Source organism: Sarcophilus harrisii, chromosome 3 (assembly GCF_902635505.1).
Source record: "Sarcophilus harrisii chromosome 3, mSarHar1.11, whole genome shotgun sequence".
Taxonomy (NCBI): Eukaryota; Metazoa; Chordata; class Mammalia; order Dasyuromorphia; family Dasyuridae; genus Sarcophilus; species Sarcophilus harrisii.
In genome coordinates, this window is record NC_045428.1 from 498,410,188 (window position 1) to 498,431,987 (window position 21,800).

The window sequence follows — 21,800 nt, forward strand, 5'->3', positions numbered from 1 at the left end:
CAACAAAGTCCAACAGCAAGAGACACAAAGAAAAATTCCATTTAAAATAACTGTCGATAATATAAATTATTTGGGAGTTTATCTGCCAAGGCAAAGTCTGGATCTATATGAACAAAACTACAAAACACATTCCACACAAATGAAGTCAGATCTAATCAACTAGAAAAATATCAAGTGCTCACAGGTAGACCAAGCAAATATAATACAAATGACATTACTTCCTAAATTAATCTACTTATTTAGTGCCATACCAATCAAAATCCCAAGAAATTATTTTACATCTGTAGAAAAAATAATAACAGAGTTCATCTGGAAGAACAAAAGGTCAAGAATCTCAAGGGAATTAATGAAAAAAGAAAAAGAAAATGAAGGTAGCCTAGCTATGCCAGACCTAAAATTATATTATAAAGCAGCGATCATCAAAATCATTTGGTACTGGCTAAGGAATATAGTAGTTGATCAAAACAGTCAATGACTATAGTAATCTAATGTTTGACAAACCCAAAGACCCCAGCTTTTGAGATAAGAAATCACAATCTGACAAAACTGCTGGGAAAATTGGAAACTAGTATGGCAGAAACTAGGCACTGATCCACACCTAACACCATATACCAAGATAAAGTCAAAATGGACTCATGATTTGTACATAAAGAGTGATATTAAAAGCAAATTAGAAGAACATAGGATAGTTTACCGCTCAGATCTGAGGAGAAGGAAACCAAAAAAGAACTGGAGTTCATTACTGAACACAAAATAGATAAGTTTGATTATATTATGTTAAAAAGTTTTTTGTACAAACAAAACTAATGCAGACAAGATTAGAAGGGATGCAATAAACTGGGAAAACACTTTTACATTCAAAGGTTCTGATAAAGGCCTCATTTCTAAAATGTATAGAGAACTGACTCAAATTGATAAGAATTCAAGCCATTTTCCAATTGATAAATGGTAAAAGGATGTGAACAATTTTCAGATTAACAAATTGAAACTATTTCTAGTCATATGAAAAGGTGTTCTAAATCACTATTGATCAGAGAAATGCAAATTAAGACAATTCTGAGATACCCCTACACACGTGTCAGATTGGCTAAGATGACAATAAGAGATAATGACAAATGCTGGAGGAGATATGGGAAAACTGGGACACCGATACATTGTTGGGGTAGTTGTAAACGGATCTTGCCATTCTGGATAGCAATCTGGAACTATGTTCAAAAAGTTATCAAACTGTGCATACCCTTTGATCCAGCAGGGTTTCTACTGGGCTTATATCCCAAAGAGATCTTAAATAAGGAGGGAAAGGGACCCACATGTGCAAAAATGTTCATGGCAGTCCTTTCTGTACAGGCAAGAAATTGAAAACTGAGTGGATGTAAAAATCTTTTTTGTCCATGTTCATAGAACTCCAATCCAGTTTTCTTGACTAGAAAGTTCAACACTCCAGGTACTAACTTTGTCTGTTTCTGAGAGTCAGATCTGGAAGGAACCATGAACCCAAGATTCCTGGAAAAAGCACTACTACCAGCCCAAGACCCACTACCATCTTTCTGGGAAGAAACCACTGGAGAAATATAGTCAGATATTTCACCTGCAGATGATATAGTTAAATAAAGGGAGTATTGGCTAACATGGTTAGAAAGAGATCTCCCTTTGAATTTCCATAAAATATAGGACCTGGAAGTCCACTATAAGAGTGGACATGCAAGATATAAATCTTACCTGGATGCTTTCTCACTTGCACTTGAAGTTCCTTAAAAAGTTGATATATATTAGAAGCTACAAATTTTATTTGGGTTGTGGCAATTCTTTGTACCACATCTATCAGGTAGGTTGAATCCGATATTATATTTACATCTCCTGGAAGAGCTAGCATGAGGGCATACCATTCATTCTGCTGAGTGGACTGAAAAGGAGTTTTAACACTGTTTGGATGCATCTTTAAAGATAGCTGGTCCTTTAAGAGGAACCTTAGAAAACTTTTCTTCAAAAATCCATTGCCAATTATGTAATAATCAGGTTATCTTTAATGGAAACCCGTGTAAAATTTGGAACTGTAGCCAATAAATCTGCCACTCTGGGATGGTTTCACAGCATACATTAATTTGTGCATTGGTATAAAAGATGTATAATTTATCAGGTCTTATCCCAGATAATTGTACTACTCACTTAGTGGTCTTTAATAAAATTCTAGCGACAAGCACTGGGTAAGGAGTAAGGCTTTGTTCTGGTTGTGTTGGGAGGTTCACCCACTCTATCACACTGTCTCCTTGATGAAAGACTGCTGTGAGTGCCTCTTGTGTAGCAAAAACTGGTATTTCCAAGGGTTTCTGAGTAACTTTTTCAACTACATTGGATAAATCCAGTTCAATTTCTCTCAAAGCCTCTTGAGCTTCTTTTGTGAGCTGGCATGGTGAGTTTAAAGCATTGTCTCCCCTTAAAATATCATATAATGGTTGCAAGTGATAGGTAGTTAAGCCGATTTAACACTAGATGTATCCATTGAATATCTCCTATCAATTTCTGAATGTCATTTAAGGTTTTCGACTTCTCTGTTCTTAAAGAAAGTTTTTGTACTGTAGGCATCTTAGTATATGATATACTTCATATCCTAAATATTGAAAAGGAGTATGCCTTTGAATTTTTTCTGAAGCTATATGCAATTTGTAGTTCCTTAGTGTTTTTATAGTCTTTTGTAGACATACTTCTAACATTTGCTCCTCAGGTGCACACCCCAAGATATTATCCATGTAATATAACAACATAATGTTTGGAAATACTTTTCTCACTGGAGTAAGAGCAGCAGCCACATTCATTTGACATATAGCAGGGGTATTTTTCATTCCCTGTGTCAAAACTGTCCATATTTTTTATAAAGCTCCACTAAATTAATGCTCCAGTAAATTAATTACTGAAAAGGCAAATCTTTTCATATCCTCTTTATCTAGAGGGATAGAATACAAACAATCCTTAATGTCTATAACCAAAGAGGCCATTCTCTAGGCAACTGACTAGGAGATGGAAGTCCAGATGAAGAGTTCCCATAATTTCCATCTGTTCATTTACATTACTCAAATCACTCAACATCCTCCACTGTCCAAATTTCTTTTTTTTACAACAAATACAAGGAAGTTCCAAGAAGTGAGAGAAGGTTGTAAGTGTCCTTGTCAAGTTGCTCCTGTACTATATCTAATAAGGCCTGAATTTTATCGCTAGCTAAGGGCCACTGTTCTATTTACACTGGTGTATCAATTTTCCATTGGATAGGAAGAGGTGAAAGTGTTGGCAGGCCTTCAACAGCAGCCCTGTCTAAAAAACCGAAGTACTCATTTGTAATCCTAACTGTTATATAAAATATCTCTTCCCCATAGATTGATGGAGATTTTTTCAACTACAAAAGGAGTAAAAAACTCCTGTTTCACCTTCAAATATCCATCTCAAAGGGGTAGTACTAACTTCAGCTGCTATTGATCCTCCTACGCCAGACATGTAGGTGTCTGCCTTAATCTTTGGCCATTGACTGGGGCAGCTAGCACCTCTAATGACTGTATGATCTGCAACTGTGTCTACCTACCCTTCCAGTGGTGTGCCATTTACATAGTGAGCATAGGTTGGTTAGCTGTCACAGCTGCTGTCAAGAATATTCCTGGATTCTGCTGCTTGGAGTCAAAATCTGGGTAAATATCACCAGATTGCCTATTAGGAGTCTGTATCAGTAAACCTGATGCTACTACTTCTCCTGGGTGATAAGTCACACATTGTCTACCTGTATTAGTGACTGGGATGTTAGCTACATATTCCCCAGTTTCCCACATCAGTGTATGGATGGACACTGTTTTGTAAGCACTCTCAGGAGTTGAAATGGTCAAGCCTACTGTGCCTGGAGGCAAGGGATTTATAGGCCCGGAGAGGGAAAAACTTCATCTCTCCAGGGGATATCTCAGTAGTCCCAGCTGCATACAACTCTATTCTCCCCAACTGCAATCCCTTTTTTCCATCAGATTGCTTCTTGGCTGATTGATCATGTCTGAATACTGAACTTCTAAAGACTCTCTGGGTGTAGCATCGGCTGCCATCATGCCCTAAGTGTTTTTTGCCTGGGGCCCCAGGGCTGGGCTCCACTTCCCATTTCCCTGAGTCATTCTATATTCTGATGCCCAAAGTAAGCCTCTGTTGCATTTTGGACATGGGGTTTTGGGTCTTGTTCTCCCACCCTGTCTTTTATGCCAACATTGAGCTTTCAGATGCCCTACTTCAGCACACTGAAAGCACTGGAGAGTCTCTCTGGAAGTCCCTTGCCAAAAGGGACCCTGTCTTTTCATGTTCAGATCTTGGGAAGTCTGCATCATAACCTTAAAGGTATTTGTGCCCATTGTGGCATGGCGTCTTATGATCTCCTCTAAAGGAGCATCCTTGTGTGCTCCTATCCTTGTGTACTATCCTTGTGTAGTCCTAGTATAATTCTTCTAAAAACCTCATTAGCATTTTCTTTAGCAAGTTGTCTTATCATAATTTCTGTTGCTACATTTTCACCAATAGTTTGTGTGATAGCTATCTGCAAAGGTCCTACAGAATCAGCAAGGGGTTCGTTTAGACCTTATGCTATTTTCGGGATTCTATATTGTCTTCCTGGGAGACTGCCCCATGCTTTGACAGCAGCAGAAGCAATTTGCTTATATGCTGTCAAAAGGTAATTAATCTTCACTAAAGTGTCTGCATAAGGACTTAAACCTGTTACTTGGTCAGAGGTGACTGGTATATTAACTCTGGGTTGCCTATTTCATTGGGCTTGTATTCTACAGAGTACATTATATTCAGAAAGCCACAACAAATTTTATCCAGGTTCTAAACATGTCTTTGCTATAAATTTTCAATCATTAGGTGCTAAAATTTCAAAAGTCAAATGCTCTAATATCATCTTAACATAAGATGATGTAGACCCATAAAGAGTGCAAGCCTTTTTCAGGTCTTTGATAATTTCTAGATTAAACAGAGTTTATTTTCTTTTTTCTTGACCTGAAGAGTCAAACTCTTCAATTACAGGGTATGCTTCTATTTTTAAATCAGATGTAACTTGTCCTTCATTTTTAGCTTTAATTAGTGCCTTTTGTTGTTGTGTCATAGGGGACGGACAAAGCTCCTTCATGAGTGGTGCTGATGGTGTCACTGCCCTTCCCCCTCCTCTTCCTCCCTCCACCCATGAAGGTGAAATTGTGGGAGGAAGGTCAAGAGATGGGGAATGTCCTAATGGCGCCTGCTCGGGTGTAACTGAGCTATGAAAGTGAGAAGCACCACACCTCTTAAGTTCCTCAGCGCTGTTCTTGTCCAATTCTCCATGCTTTTCAGCTGCTTTGTAAGAATTTGTGGATTCTTTAAAGCCAATTGTATTATATTATACATAAGGAATGTTTCTTCAGGAATTGAATCATCATCCTTAGCTTCATAATGCCCAATTAGTTGCTCTCCTACTAGTTCCCACATATCTGGATCTAATTTTTCTTCCTTAGATAGCCAAGGAAACATGCACTCTAATATATTAAGAGTCCAGTGATCTCCTTCCAAGTTTCCAACAAAATGTAATGTCTGGGCTAGCTTTCTGGAGGACCTTGGGACCAGTCTTGATCTTAGTGCAGGAGGCAGGAGGCTGGTCAAAAATAGAATGTCTTTCTTTCATTCCTTCTTAGTCCTTATATACCTTATTGTAATTACATCATGACAGCATATTGATTATGTGTGAACTAGAGAACCATTACATCACCATACTAAGCACTAAGTAGATATGTGAACTAGAGAATCATTATCTCATCAATTCCACTGAGTTAACACCTTATTTCAAGTATACTTCTCCAGAGTTCCTGTTCTCTACAAGAATTATCTTGAATCACTGTATTCCTAAGAAGAGTTAGTCTATCATAAGTGATTGCTGCACAATGATACAGTTATTATAAATGTTCTCCTAGTTCTGCTCATTTCACTCAGCATCACTTCCTGTAAGTCTTTCTAGGCTTTTCTGAAATCTGTCTGCTCATCATTTTTACAGAAAAATAATATTACACAACATTCATATACCATAATTTGTTTAGCCATTCCCTAATTGGTAGACATCCTCACAATTTCCAATTCTTTGCCATTACAAAAAAAGCTGTTAAGTTTTTATACATGCCCCACCCCTTTCTAATGGGGGGGGGGGTGTCATCATCCCCATTAGAATATGAGCTCCTTGAGAACCAGCACTTGTTTAGTGCGTATTCCCACTATTCAGTATGAGGCTTTACTTATAGTAATTCCATTATAAATACTTTTTTCATTTATTTCTTCATCAAGGTATCTTAAATGTCTCCTAATCTCACTTAATCCAAGGCCCAAAGAGGTTAAAGGGTTTACCTAACATGTCACATAGATGTAACAGCCAGAATTTGTAACACCAAAGTCATCTTGTCCAGTTCTGTTATAAATTATACGACCTCAGTAAAATGGATCTGATAAACTCAATGATGACAAGTGTCCTAGATCCCCAGCTCTAAGTTCAATGAAACACTTTAAACATCTTATCATAGAGAGTCTTTTAGGGAAAAATCACTAAAAGTAGGACCTATGAAAGCCTGCCTATAAAAGCATATTCTACACAAGTCTTAGAATCTGTGGTGAGGACCAAGTCACATATATCAGTAACTCAAGGCCAATGTACAGCCCAAGAACATCTCCTGAGTAGCACTAATATCTAGCACTGAATTAGCTCTGGTTCAGTGTTGGGATAAACGAGGCACTTATGAGTCACTCAAATGTTAACAAAAAGAGGTTTGTTTTGCTTTAATACAGTGAGGATATTGGCACTTACTTCTTTGAAATGATATTGGGGTGAGGATGCAGTTCATTTGGCTTGAGGATCCAAACCCTAATCTAATCTTGTTTCTTGAAAAAATAGGAGCTATTAGGTATGAGTTAGAGGACAAGCAATGGAACTGGGATGAAGAGGATTGTGTCCTAGTCCATTTCTTATTTTTTCCTTTAGCTTGAACAGGTTCAGACCATCCTACTAATTCTTGGAATTGAGGGTCAGGAAGATTCAAAGTTGATCAGAGTGAAAAGTTGAGGGAGTTAACTGAGGAATCCCTGTTACTCTGTGAAATCAGGATAAGAGAGTTATATCCCTCTTCTACTGAGTTCAGGTGGGAATTGGGTAGATCTGCCCTCTAAAAACAAATTCCTCTATGCCCAAAGGGATATCAAACTGTGCATACCCAGCAGTGTTTCTACTGGGCTTATAACCTAAAAGAGATCTTAAAGGAGGGAAAGGGACCCACATGTGCAAAAATGTTTGTGGCAGCCCTTTTTGTAGTGGCAAGAAATTGGAAAGTGAGTGGATGCCCATCATTTGGAGAATGGCTGAATAAGTTATGGAATATGAATGTTATGGAATATCATTGTTCTGTAAGAAACAATCACCAGGATGATTTCAGAGAGGCCTAGAGAGACTTACATGAACGGATGATAAGTGAAGTGAGCAGAACCGGGAGAACATTGTACTTGGCAAAAAACAAGACTCTACGAAGATTAATTCTGATGGACATGGCTTTTCTCAATGATGAGAAGAATGAGGCCATTTTCCAATGATTTTGTGATGGAGAGAGTAATCTGTACCTAGAGACAGGACTGTGGGAACTGAGGGTGAATCACAACATAACATTTTTACTTCTTTTGCTGTTGTTTGCTTGCATTTTATTTTCTTTCTCATTTTTTCCTTTTTTGATCTGATTTTTCTTGTGTAGCATGATATTTTTAGAAATATATATAAAAGAATTACACATGTTTAACATATATTGGATTACCTACTGTCTAGGGGAGGGAGTAGGGGGAAGGAAGGGAAAAAATTTAGAACACAAGATTATGTAAAGATAAATGTTAAAAATTATCCATGTATATATTTATACATGTATATATATATCAAGTAAAATGGATAGAAAGAGAAATCCCAAAGAAGCAGGTGGAACAAACTACCACCTGAGAGATGAATCTTGGGATTATGGGAACAAAGATTTAAAGTCAAATGAGGTCTCCAAGGTCATATGGTCCAATTCCCTTATTTTACAGATGAGGAAACTGAGTTATGGAGGTAGAAAGCAGCTTATCCAACAGGCACAAAGGTAGTGAGTGACAGAGCCAGGATCATGACTCAAGTCCCACAATCCAAGTACAGAACACTTTCCATTGTTCCTATGTTCAGCTAAAAGATGAGACGTTAATTGGCAGTGGAAGGTTTGTGGGGAAAGTCCTGGCTTGAGTAGGAAAAATAATTGGAACCTCCCCCTCCCCCCCGATTTGTTCAAGACATATGACTAATACCTTTTCTTTTTCTTCATCTCCATTCTCTAGGAGAGTCAAAAGAAATTCACTTTGACCTGGAAATATTCTTACAATATTTCTACAATGATATCAAATTCTCCTACATACTATTATAATACTATTTAATATAATCTGATCAATGTAGTTTCCTTCATCTCCTCTTCTCTCAGTGAGTAGACAACACTAGTAGTCTCTGAGTACCCAACGTAAGGACATATTTTGTTGCTGCCTTCTGAGGTTTTGCTTTTTTTTTTTTTAATCCTTGAGTAGGTTATTCAAGAATGTAAGCACACAAAGCAGTGGGATAGAGAATGCCTCCATTGTTAAGTGGGAATTATATATTTAAGAATACACGCTCCCTCCTTCAGTACCATTTTAAGCATGTTTATTGTAAATATAAAGTCTTTTGTCTACCTGTGGGAAGAAACTTGCCACTCCTTCCAACAACTTCAACTCTTACCACCTGGGCATTTTTGAGTTTATTTGAACACTTCAAACATCTCTGTTGCTTGTTCCAAAATGGCTCTACCTATTGTGAATATGATGTTCATCCCTGATCCTCTACCAGTTTCCAATAAATAACCACAGGGATTAAGGATTTGGGCTGTCTTCCCTGAAAGGTAAACCCTAGGCTACCTAATGACTTGTACAGTTGTCTTCCAAGGAGGGAAGGAGCAAGTTATAATTTATAAGCATTAATATGAATTTTTAGCCTGTTGCCTTAGCTTCACCAAGGGATTGAGAGGCTAGAAGCTCAATATTATCAAGGTTACTCCTGGCAGAACTTAACTGATCCAGCCAGCTCCTTTCATATTAACATTGGTTGGGGGAGGGACAGAGGAAGGGAGAGGAAAAGGAGGAGGAAAAATGTCTATTTTTAAAATAAATAGGAAATTCAGAAAGGAACTTAAAAGACAAGTAGGACAGTGCTAGAACTACCACTCAATATGCTACATATAAGAAAATCAATTCCATATATTTCCTCTTTCTCTGTTTTATATATATATATATATATATATATATATATATATATATATATATATGGAAATGTTCACAATGATATTTTTCAGGTTCATAATTAATTTTCTTTTAATATTTAAAAAAAATTTTAAAAAGTCAAAAAAGAATGAGAGTTGCGGAAAAATCTAGGGGTTTTTATACTCCATGCTAGAAAACAGGTAGGAATGTGAAATAAATAGATGGTTCCTTAAGAGAAAGGTAGTAGTCAAAAGCTTGGGTAAAATGGACCAGGTAATACAAGTGAATGAGAAATATTGACATAGGCCAATGGACAAATTACAAGCAAATGGATTATAAACTTTTAACTTCTATTTATAGAGATAATTTTGCAGATGATGTGTATTGGATATACTCTTAAAGTTCTCCTGGTTTGAGAATTCAGTCTTCTTTTCATAGATGTTTGGTGCTATATTCAATAGATCTTCAAGTAATCATTTATATATCAATTAGATCAATTCACGATCTTGGTATTACCATACTTAATCTAATTTCAAAGAGTTACTAGGATTTCTGTAATGATTGATTTCTTTTCTATTTTTTAAAGAAGATGCTTCATGTATATCGTTCACCCAAACCATACCATCTATTAGTTCAGATCATTTACCACAAAACACAGTCTCTATCCCAAGAGGAGTATGTCAGCCTTAAGATGAAGAGTAAATTGATATGAATACTACTGGGCCTTACAGTGACTAGGCCACTTGGTACAAGTGATTCAAGTCACATGCACAGCATCTACCTTAATCACAGAAACCTGGAACAAGGATATAAGTATTACCATAACAAGCTAATACCCAATCTTGTTGTCTAAATGTACTAGGACCTATCTTTGGTAACTTGACAAATGCCATGTAAGGTAGTGCCAAGAATGAAGTATAACTCTTTAAATCTAATGGACTTCTCATTCTACTATATGGTTAGTCCAAACTTTTCATTTCAAAGATAAGGAAATGGAGACCCAGAGAAGTCAATTCACATTAAGTAACATGTGAAGGGTAGGGAGGATTAAAAGGAAGCAATTCTCTGTATCCCGTGCCTCAAATATCCTATTGTCCTTCTGTTCTTAAATCTCAGACCAATGTTCTTTGCAGTAGTTCAAAGCCCAAATCTTCTAACTGCAAGTCCATTGTTGTATAAAATTTGGAACCCAAAGCTAATAAGAACCTTAGAGATAATTTAGTGATAGCTTCTAGAACTAAAAAGAACTATCAATTCCAGTGCCTTGGATTTGTTTGGGTCTTCAAGCTAAGAATGTTTTTTACATGTTTGAATAAAATTTTGCTATTATATTTAAAACGGTTTCTTATTTTTCAGAGGAGGAAACAGCCCTAGGGGAGATTAAAAGATCTGTCTAAAATCAAACTGGTAACAAGAAGAACCAAAATTCAAACCCAGGTCTTCTAAATTCATACTACCTGTACCTTCCATCATACCATGAAAGGGAAAGACAATGATATACACAGGAGAAGCCTAAAGCAACACTTGATCTTAACCCTGTTTGATTTCATTGAAGTTTCTATTTTTCTGAAAAGGAATAAACATTCTCTTTGTCTAAGAAACAAGAAGGTCTAAACTATCTACTATACTATGTCCAAGCAATTTTTAAAGTCAATTGCTTATGGAAGAGTTCAGTATTTTTCTCCTGGCAGCTATTTTCACTCACTATACAATTTATGATTATAATTCACATTTAAAAATAAATAAATGAGATTGGCTGTTAATCATCTCTTGGGTAATTCTGATGTACTCTAAAGTTTCCTTCAGCAACATGAGCTTGTTAAGTTGTTAGCAGAAGAAACAATTTACCTTGAACCTTTAAAAGCCGACTTAAGTCTAAGGTGGAAAGTTCTGGCCCATCCCATTCCAAACAATGTGCTCGAACTGCCATGAATTAGGCTTGAAGAAGAAAAATATCCAAACCTACCAACTCATTACTTGTGGATGTAAGTCGTAGTTTTTCTTCAATCTCCTTTCCGATTTTCTGAACAGTCACCTGAGTCTGTTTAATTGCACACTGAGCTCTGTGAAGCCTGCAAATAAAAGTTACAGCAAATGAAACCCAATTTCTTGACCCAGCAAAGAAAAGGAGAGGAGAACTCGTGGTTCTCCTATCCTTTCAAGTTTACAGCGAACTTTTCTCATTACAATCTGCTATGAAGGAGCTGGTTCAAAGATTATTATTCCTATTTTAGAGATGGGGAAAAATAAGGCTCAGAGAATAGGAGTTACTGGCCCAAATGGGAAATGTAAGATGTTTAAGGCTGCAACCCAGGGCTCCGGATGCCTTCAATTTGCCTCTTCCAGGCTTGGGCCAGCATTTTATGTGAATATGATCACTTATCCCATTAACTAATGAAATATATCAAAGTCGGAACAAAGACAATAATACAGAACTTTTAAAAATACTTTTTCATAACAAGTCTGTCAAAAAGGTGAAACAAGTATTTTTATTTCCATTTTATAGATAAAATTGCTGAGACAATATGAAGCTAACATTTACCCTAGATGAACATCATTACCAAGACTCAGATCTCCAACTTGAGTTATCTGACACTGACATCAATAATGTCTGTATTATTCCCCTTCATATACTAAAAATTATAAATGTGTCAGAATAGTATGTCTATTAATTCAAGAAAACAAAACGATCAATTTCTTCAGTCTTCAGCTATTCAGAATATTTCAATGTATTCCAAGCATTATAAGAATTATGAGAGAAAAAAAAGCTGTCCAGAGAGCTTAACATATATAGTTCATTCTCAATGCCAGAAATAAAATCATAGGGAATGAATTTTAAAATAACAGAACTAAAAAGGACTTTAGAAGTTATCTAATACAACTCCTATCTGTCACAAGGGAACTTTTTCAATGACAGTACCAACAAGAGATCATCAAACCCTTGTTTGAAGACTTCTAGAAGAGACAACTTATGTAATACTCAGCGTATCCCACTCTATATTTAAAACAAATTTAAACTACCTAGATATGACTTTTGGGAAGGAAAGACAGAAGAGGTTAAATTGTTTAAAAAAAAAATTCCGATTTAAGTACAGAGCAGGACTGTACTAAATGTCTTTTGATAATATTCACTTCAAACCCGAGATTCTTTAATTTTATTATTGTTAGGTAGCTCTTCCATACATTGAGCTAAAATTTCCATATTATTTCTATTTGATAGTCTCATTTTTGTCCATTTATTCTGTCTTATTTTTGGAGATGAACAATAACCTTTTTTTCACATAAAACTCATACGACCAAAATATGATATATATGAGTGATATTTATTAAAAAGTGACACTAATATAAAATTACAAATTCAAAAAATTTTAACGTTGGAAGAGGTGCTAGAAATCCATTAATCTAAGCTTCTCGCTTCATTAATGAGCTCATTGAAGCACAGAAAGGAGAAGTGACTAATCTAAAGTCAATAGCTAACAATGTGACTATTACATAACATATACTCTATGCTCCCAGCCTAAAGGCCTGGATCACACAGCTAAGGCTCTGACTAAAAAGGGGATGAAGGTAAGAAAGAAAAGATCAAATAGAGAGGACAAGGCACCAAGAGGTAACAATGTGGATACATGGGAATAAGATCCAGAATAGCTGCCAGACCCACAGACCCCTAAAGGTAAATGAAACTAGAACTCTGATTTTTAAGCCTTCTCTATTTCATATACTTCATATACTTACACATCACAAAAGTAATCATTTCTACCGACTAAATGCTATTGCTGTGAGAAATGTTATCTTTTTACAACAGATAGAATTGATTCCTCTCCCAATAATAAGATTATAGACCCATGTATACATATTTCCACAGAACTTTAAATTTTCAGAAACTGCTTAATGGACACAGATAATTTCTTAGCTCATTATTGCTCATAATCTTTATTTTCCTAATGGACAAATGTTCAACAGTTTTCTCAGGATTCCCAAGGAATCACACTAAAGAAGTATTACTCTACTCTCTAAACTCCTATTTATGGTGTGTTTTTTTTGTTTGTTTTGTTTTCAAATCCTGCAACAACTATGCTGTCTCTTAATGTTGGAGTATTTAAAAGAACAGAATTCAGTTTCCTAACTGTAATGACACAATGATACCTAGATCCATGTAGATCCCACGACTATAGAGTTACCCAGTCCAAAAAACAAAGAAAAGGTAACTGGCTTCTCAGCTTTCTCTCATACAATTCCCCCCACATGTATACTTTGTAAGCATTTCTCATCCAAACGATTTTGATGAATGGAAAGATTTCTAAATTCTCTATAAATCATCATATTCTTTGCAGTCTTACCATTACTTTGGACTTCTCAGGGGAGCAAGAACTCACCAGTGAGAGGAATAGGGCATAAGAAGAAGAAAGTCAGATTTTTAAAATTTTTGTTTCCAAATGTAAGGATTTGTGGCATTTCAAATCCTATGGCCCAGTAAAAATTTACTGTAGACCAGTGACTGGGAGGAACTTTTCTACAATCCCAGAACAGAGCCCACATTTTACCATCATGTGATCTCTGTATACAGGATGGCTTCTTTACTTTCTGACTATCAAGCTTTCAAGACTGAATTCAAATGCCACAATTTCTTTCAAAATTCTTCCCTGGCAGCACCACTTAGAAGTGATCATTTCCTTCGCATGATACCACAGCATTTGTATTCTTCTTAGTCATATTATATATAATTGGTATTTTATATATGTATGCATGTAAGTATATTTTGTATCACATCTACAAAATTAGAAGTTTCTTGATTGGAAGTAGAAATGAACTGACCTGAATTCAAATCATACCTATGATATTTACTAACTCTTTGACTATGACTAAATCGCTTAACCTTATTGGGCCTCAGTCTCTTCAATTGTCAGATGAGGATAATAACACTTAAAATCCCAGAGATTAGGGCTGATTTTTTTTTTGGGGGGGAGGAGGGGTTTGCATCTTTTGTATTCCTTCATTTGGCACATGATCTGGCATATAATGGGCATTTAATTTTAAAAAAGCTTGCTGACTTGCTGACTGAAACATCTACTCCCAAGGAATCTTGTGAGGAAAATGCTTTGTAAATCAAAAGTGCTTTGTCATACAAAAGCAAATGATGGTTAATATTTTAACATTCAGTACCAAAAACTAGGTGCTTGTAAAATGAAAGAGTATAATGATTTCAAAATAATCATAATTTTAACTTTTCTAAGCTATATAAGTCATATCACTAAAAGATTAATATCTTCTTTTTGTGATGGCAAAGAATTGTAAACTAAGAGGGGAGGATGTGTGTGTCAATTTGGAAGTGCCCAAACAAATTATAGTAAAAGAATATAATGGGATGTCATTATCATGTAAGAAATTAAGGTCTGGTGTCAGAGATGTCAGAAAATTCTGATAAGACTTGTATGGACTGATGTGCAGTGAATTGAGAAGAATTAGGAGAACAATTTATACTATATCAACATTATAAAAACAAATCATTTAAAAAGATTTAAGAATTCTAATCAACACAATGATTATGACTCCAGAAGATGATGACAAAGAATGCTACCAACCTCCTAACAGAAGAGTGATATAATGATATCAAGAATGAGACACAAGTTTTTGGACATATTAATATGGGAATGTTTTAATTAACTATTATTTATTACAAGAGTTTCATTTTTTATTTTTTTCATAGCTGGGGGAAGGTGATGGGGGCAGGAAAAATATGTTTAATAAATGGAAAACTTTAAGACTTAATAAAAAAGGAACTGTTTCTAAATAAGTGGTTAAATAAATAAACAAACAAAAATAAATTAAGGAATACTAATCTACAACAACAAAAATCATCATAGGTAAAATTCATAGTAATTAGTAAGACTTCAAGGCATTCCTAATTGGAATATCTGTTGATAGGGAAAAAAAATAGTCTACAGCTTTAAAAAGTAAAGGGGAAGGAAGAAAATGCTGTCTAAAATTCACTGGTACTATGCAAACAACCTTGTCAAACGGTTAAGACTTTGAAAATAAAAATGATTCATGACCATAATTAATGTATGACTTCAACTATTTGGCTCTTACTGCCCCAGACGATTTCTGATCTTACCTTAGGGGCTTAAAACACACAGACAGAGTCACATTTCCTCCAATCTTCAATGTTATCCAAATAAAATTTCAGAGCCCTTGCTACATCAAGACAGTGCAATAACGTTCCCTTTGTAACTTAGCAGGAGAATAAAGTTTTGGAGTTCTGGGGCTTTTAAAAATAACACAAACCATCTTGATTCCACCTCAGGGAAGGGAAGTAGTCACCCTATCTCTATAACTGACTGCCTGGTTGCAAGAATGTTCCTTGATTTTGCAAGCCTGGGAAATGACTCCATAAGGAATGAGAAGAACATTACCTAGTCCCTTAGGTAACTGAAGAGTCACCACAATGCTAACTCTAAATTTTAAAAAAAAATGCTTTCATTAGTGATATGAGAGGAAATAACACTGCATGGTCTATATTATGGTCAAAGAAATGTTATTTCGGATAAAGGGACACTACAGACTGAAAAAGACCTGGATTTTTATGAAATAAGAATCAACAATATAATATGGTGCTCAAAATAATTGAATTTATTTTTGGAATGCATTAAAAACAGCGTTCAAAACAGATAATGCTGCCACTGTCTACTACCTGGGTAAAACTACAAGGAAAATATTTGACAGCACAATTTTGAAAGGCCATCAGCAAAATAAAATGAGCTAAAAGGAGGGTAAGCTAGGATAGTCTAGGGTCAATGCCCTATGAACACCTCTATGATAAAACAGAAAAGTAAGACAGTCCCTGCTTTCAAGGAAATAACATATATAGGTTTCCACTGCAAGGGAGATGGGAAGGTCTCAAAATCTTTAGTGTGCAACTGCCATGGAGATGTATTGTCCCTTCTTTAATGTCATTTCCACGGATAAAATCATATCAATTTCTCATGTCCTGACAATGCCAAGGACACTGACAGCAAGAACTTTGTTTATGGCTCTTTAGTATCTGAGGCTACAGCACCTGGGGGAATGCTTGCCAAGTTGTTTCTCCACACTGGGCCTTCAGAGAATACTGGGCTGGAAGCAATACTAATTCCTTGGACTCAGGATTCTGGGCTCTCTCTATTGAGATGTGAGAAGGGACAGTGGTCAAGGAGGTGTTGGTGGTCTGACTTGCCTGGTACATGCTGCCTCCTGTTTCCCTCTATTAGGGTCTATTAGCTTGCCTGCTTTGTATCCAATAGATGGTTGACATGTGGTCAAAATGAAAGGTCCCTCTTCCATAGGAATTGTTTCTTTAAATGATGGATGAGAGAATAGGGCTAGACAGTAGATGTGATCTTAGGAAGACTGCCACTTCCAGGGATCTTGCAGAACCTGAGCCCCTTCTCCACAATGATGTCTCCCCTCAATGATGGTTGGGTTGGAGGATCCAATAAGGGTTGGAATGAAAGCTAAACTGGTGGTTTGGAGTGACTGCTAATCTCAAGGCTCCTGGGTTCAGATTTCTGGGTTACCATCAGTGTCTGAAGAGTTATTATTATTTGACAATACTTGAAAGTAAAAAAGGAAGAGGCAAAGGATATTGTGGTTTCCTTAGTCTTCCCTCTCGGTGAAATTTCCCTAACTTTGGTTTATCAACTTTGTACTCTCTCATATAATGATTATCGTACTTGACATGCAAATCAAATTATTTTTAACACTCCCCCTTCTCTATATGATAAAAATATTTTTAGAAATAATGAAAGTAAAGCAATAATAACCAAAAAAGAAATGCAATGAATGTGCTCTTATACTGACTACTATATATATATATATCAGCATATCAATAAAATAAAAATTACAGTAGAAAAAATGAAATAATGGATTAATATTTTAATTACAATGATGCATTTTTTAAAAGAGGGTAAAAGTTATACCTATATGCCTGCTCTGCTACAGTGTTTTCAAGCCTTAAATTTCTGCAAATTTGTCAGACTGCCAAAAATTCATTTACTTTACATGTTCATTATGACCAGATTTGTCAATCTATCTTTGCTCACAATTGACTAAAGAATGCTTTTTTGTTCATTTTAATTTTGAAAAATCTCACATGAAACAACTGATTCATAAAGTTAAACATAGGTTTTACGTATGACAGAGATTCCTAAAATTTTATTCCAGATAAATTTTAATAAAACTGAAACGACTATAAAAAAACAGGTACACTTTAAACAATTACTACATCATACAGTAAGGTAACATTGTATTTTCTTAATATATTCTTTAGTTTCAAAACAATTTTAAGAAAATAAGTTTCCATTTTAAGAAATTATCCTATTTCAGTAAAATATTTTATATATGAACTGAGATTCTCACTTATCAAACAGAAATATTACATCTCTAAGTTCACACTATCCGTATTTTAGATTTAAAATACAAATAATTAAGTGGTTACACAGAATGAAACAAATTAAGAACTTCCAGTTGTCTTTATCATCATTATATTATCACTCTTCATTTCTACAGGGATGTGTGGTACCACAGGAATTAGAGACACAAAGTGTATTTAAAGTGAGTGGCAATGATTCCAAACCATTAAGAATTTGCTCTGGAAATAAAACCTTCATACAATTGAGAATTATCTGAATTAATTACCACAAAGAATGCAATATTCACTCTTTAAATTCTCCACAAATACTGTCTAAACAAGGGAATAGTACTCCTCTCACCTTGTTATTCTGAGTATCATTTATGTTGGCACATGTTATATATATATATATATATATATATATATATAGAGAGAGAGAGAGAGAGAGAGAGAGAGAGAGAGAGAGAGAGAGAGGGAGAGAGAGAACACGAACCATGTTTAACATCATCTGGGATTGAGAAAGAATGATGGCCAAAGTATCAGAAGATTTAGAATTGAATTTCAGTTTCCCCCTGTCTGAGTTGTTCAACCTTGGGAGACTCATTAACCTCCCCTGGGTCTTAGTTGCTTCCTCTGTAAAATAAGGAATGATAGAGTCTCAAATCCCTTCCAGTTTTAAATTCTATGATTCCCATGATTAGTACATGGGAGGCAGTCAATAAATACTTGTTTATGGACAGAATATGATTTTGTCCCAAAAGACTAGAACTATAATAGCAGCTTCCCCATTATTGGTTTAGATCTTGCACAGAGCAAGATAAAATGTTCAGCCCTTGCTGTATTAGCAGGGTTGAATGAGACAGGATACCACCGACAGTCACAAAATTACCCATACTCTAATGGAAAAGTAAATAGTAACAGTGTGAGTGAGAAACTTATTGGACAGGCTGAAGTTGGAACAGAGACATATGACACTCATTGTGACAAGTTAAACCAAGAAATGTCTTAAAAACAAACAACACTGGAAAAGCAAAACAGTTACAGTATAACAGTCAACTGCTGGCATTTCTAAATTGCATCTCAAGTAACAGCTCACTTCAGGAAAATGAAGTTTCAAGTGAACCACATTTGGCTTAACAGCAGATTAAATTATTCCCAGATTTCCTCATAATAATGTCCATGTGCATTTTAGTAAGCTTGATTTAAAATATATGCATTATATATTAAATGAATCTTATAAAGCCTATTGAATATGTAAATATAAGATACTTATAGAAGCTAAGTAGCCTAAACTTACTTTCAATTCAAAAGTCCTTGAACTTTTTCACCAAAACATCATTAACATTTGAAATAGATTTGTGACTCAGATGTCCATTTGTTTCAAGATATTTCTTCAGTGATCATTTATAGTACATTACATAGGTCAGAGGAAAAGGAAAAAGAGGGAGAGAGAAGGGAAAGAGGAATGAAGAGAGGTAGAAAGGGAAAAGGTGAGGAAAAAAGGAGAGTGGAGAAGAAAGACACAAAGGGAGAAGAGAAAAGGAGAAGGAAACAGGAAGGGAAGAGACAGGAAAGGAAAGAGAGAAGAAGGAAAGGAAGGGGAAGAGAGCATCCATTTTAACAGGAGAGATATGTATATGTGTATATATACACACACACTGATTATATATATATATATATATATATATATATATATATACACACACACACATATATATATAAAGATAGGTGTGTGTATAAATGTGCATATGTGTAAACACACACACACACACACACACACACACAATAGATATAAGATAATCTTAGGACATGGTATACATTAACAACTGGGGAGTAGAAGGGAGGAGGCTGGAACCAGTAAAGGCTTTTCATGGCCTAACCTTATTATCCTCATCCAACCAATTTTTAAGACCCAGATCACCTCCCATTTTCTTTACATCTTGCCTAATTATTTCACATTAATTCAACCTTTTTACACAAATGAGTGTAATTCTAAATGCAAATATTACCTTATTATGTTAAAAATGGTCTATAACTTATTCAATAAATATTTTATATGAATGAATGCTCTTGTTTATACAATAGATTCCAGGCTCCTTTTGACTTTCTGCTTTTCACTCCCTCCTTGATCGCCTTCCACATCACTCATTAAGCAGAGTTAAGGGTTGGAAAGTGTAGGCACTTGACATACTTGTTCACTGATTAATATTTAAAATCAATTCAAAACATGGCAAATTACATGATTTAAAATAGCTTTAAGATAGCAGATTCCATATGATTTGGAATTGCTCAGGAGTCGGAGGCCTTATATTCAAATCCCATTTCTGATGCTTACTACTTGTGTGACTTGGAGTAATTTTAAGTTCCCTAGATCTTATTTTCTTCACCCATAAACTGAAGGTACTAAACTAGATAGTCTCAAAAGTTCCTTCTAGTAATAACTCTATAATCCTAAAATTGTGAGCTCACAAAATAAAATTAATTTTTTCATAAGGAATTATAATACTTTAGAATTAGAAAGGATCTAAGAAACCATCTAATACAAACTATACCTTCTATAGCATCCATGACAAATAGATCCAGACTGTGCATGTAATGAGGAAACCTCCTAGTTACTAGCATACCTTATTCTATTTTTATCAAATTCTGTATATTTAGACAAAATTTCCCTTTGTGCAACAACACACTGCCATTAGTTTTGCCTTTTGGGGCCAAGTAATATAAATTTAATCTTTCTTCCTTATGAGCATCCTCCATATACTTAAAGAGAATTCTAATTGCAAAATTCAAAGAATCATTGAATGTTTTAGCTACAAAAGACTTCTGAGATCATCTTGCATAACTTGATTAAAATTTAAAGAGATAATCTGTCTTAATCATGTTCTCAAGTAAAAATAAAATTACATGAAACTCCCTGGGTTTGAGTAGGGAGGGAAAGGAAAGAGAGAGGGAAAATTTATTAAGTTCCTACTATGCACTTCCTACTGTGCTAAGCACTTTGCAAATAGTATTTTATTTGATCCCCTGGGAGATAGGTACTCTCATTATCCCCATTTTACAGGGGGCGGAGCCAATATGGTACAAAGGACACATGTCTTCTTTTGATCTCTTCCCAGGACCCTCAGACTAACTAGCATATCCAGCCTCTGAATTAGTTCTCGATCAATAGAACAGATCAGAGTATAACAAATTACCAGCAGAAAATAATTTCAAAGATCTCCAGAAATGGTCTGTTTCAATCAGGCACAGAGGGAGGCAGCCAAGTACAAGCAGGCAGAGCACTGACAGAGCGCAAGCAGTGCAGACCTGGGTGGTCTGGGCTGCCAAAGAATCTATGGGGAGGAATCTACAACAGTGTTGGCTACTCTGCCCTGGTTGCAAGTCAGCAAATCAGCAGAGAAGTTATAAAACATCCAACACAAACACAAAAGGTAAAGAGTAAACCTGAAACACCAGAATCTCACGGAACCTGGCCACAACCACCCAGCACAGCGCAGCCACTGCCACTTGTAAAGGAAGCTTAGACAATCTCTCTTGCCCTAAAAACAGAACTCAACTTTAAAAAATGAGTAAAAAAAGGCAAAAAGAACTCTGACCATAGATAGTTTTTACAATGAAAGAGAAGAACAGATTTCAAACACTGAGGAGACTAAAAGCAGATTGTCTCCAGATGAAGCACCAAAGGGTGATATAATTGGTCCCCATCACACAAAGTTCTAAAATTAAAAAGGATCTCAAAAGAGAGCTAGAAGAAAAATGGGGAAAGGAAATGAGAACTTTACAAGAGGAAAAGGAAACATAGAAACTATCCAAAGAAAATTCATTACAAAACAGATTTAACGAAATGGAAAAAGCATATAACTCCATTATTCCCATTTTATCGTTGAAGACATTGAGGCAAATAGGGGTTAAATTATTTGTCTAGGGTCATATAGCTAATGAGTTTCTGAGGCTGGATTTGAAACTTATTCCTAACTCCAGGCCCAATACTCTGTCCACTGAGCCAAGCAGCTGCCTTTGGGTTCTTGTTTCCTTACAATAGAGTAGTTTTCCCTAACGTGGGACAAAGCTATCCCAAAACTCCATTGGCCCCTAA

General features: G+C 35.6%; 1 protein-coding gene across 4 annotated transcripts in view; it reads right to left on the minus strand.

Moving 5' to 3' along the window:
- The window catches only part of UVRAG (UV radiation resistance associated), a 397,709-nt gene that overhangs the window by 232,876 nt on the left and 143,033 nt on the right, over positions 1–21,800 (minus strand). For all 4 annotated transcript variants that reach the window (XM_031961363.1, XM_031961361.1, XM_031961364.1 and 1 more), the window contains one exon: positions 11,285–11,390. In XM_031961363.1, coding sequence (XP_031817223.1) covers positions 11,285–11,390 — 106 coding nt within the window. The remainder of the gene's footprint in view (positions 1–11,284; positions 11,391–21,800) is intronic.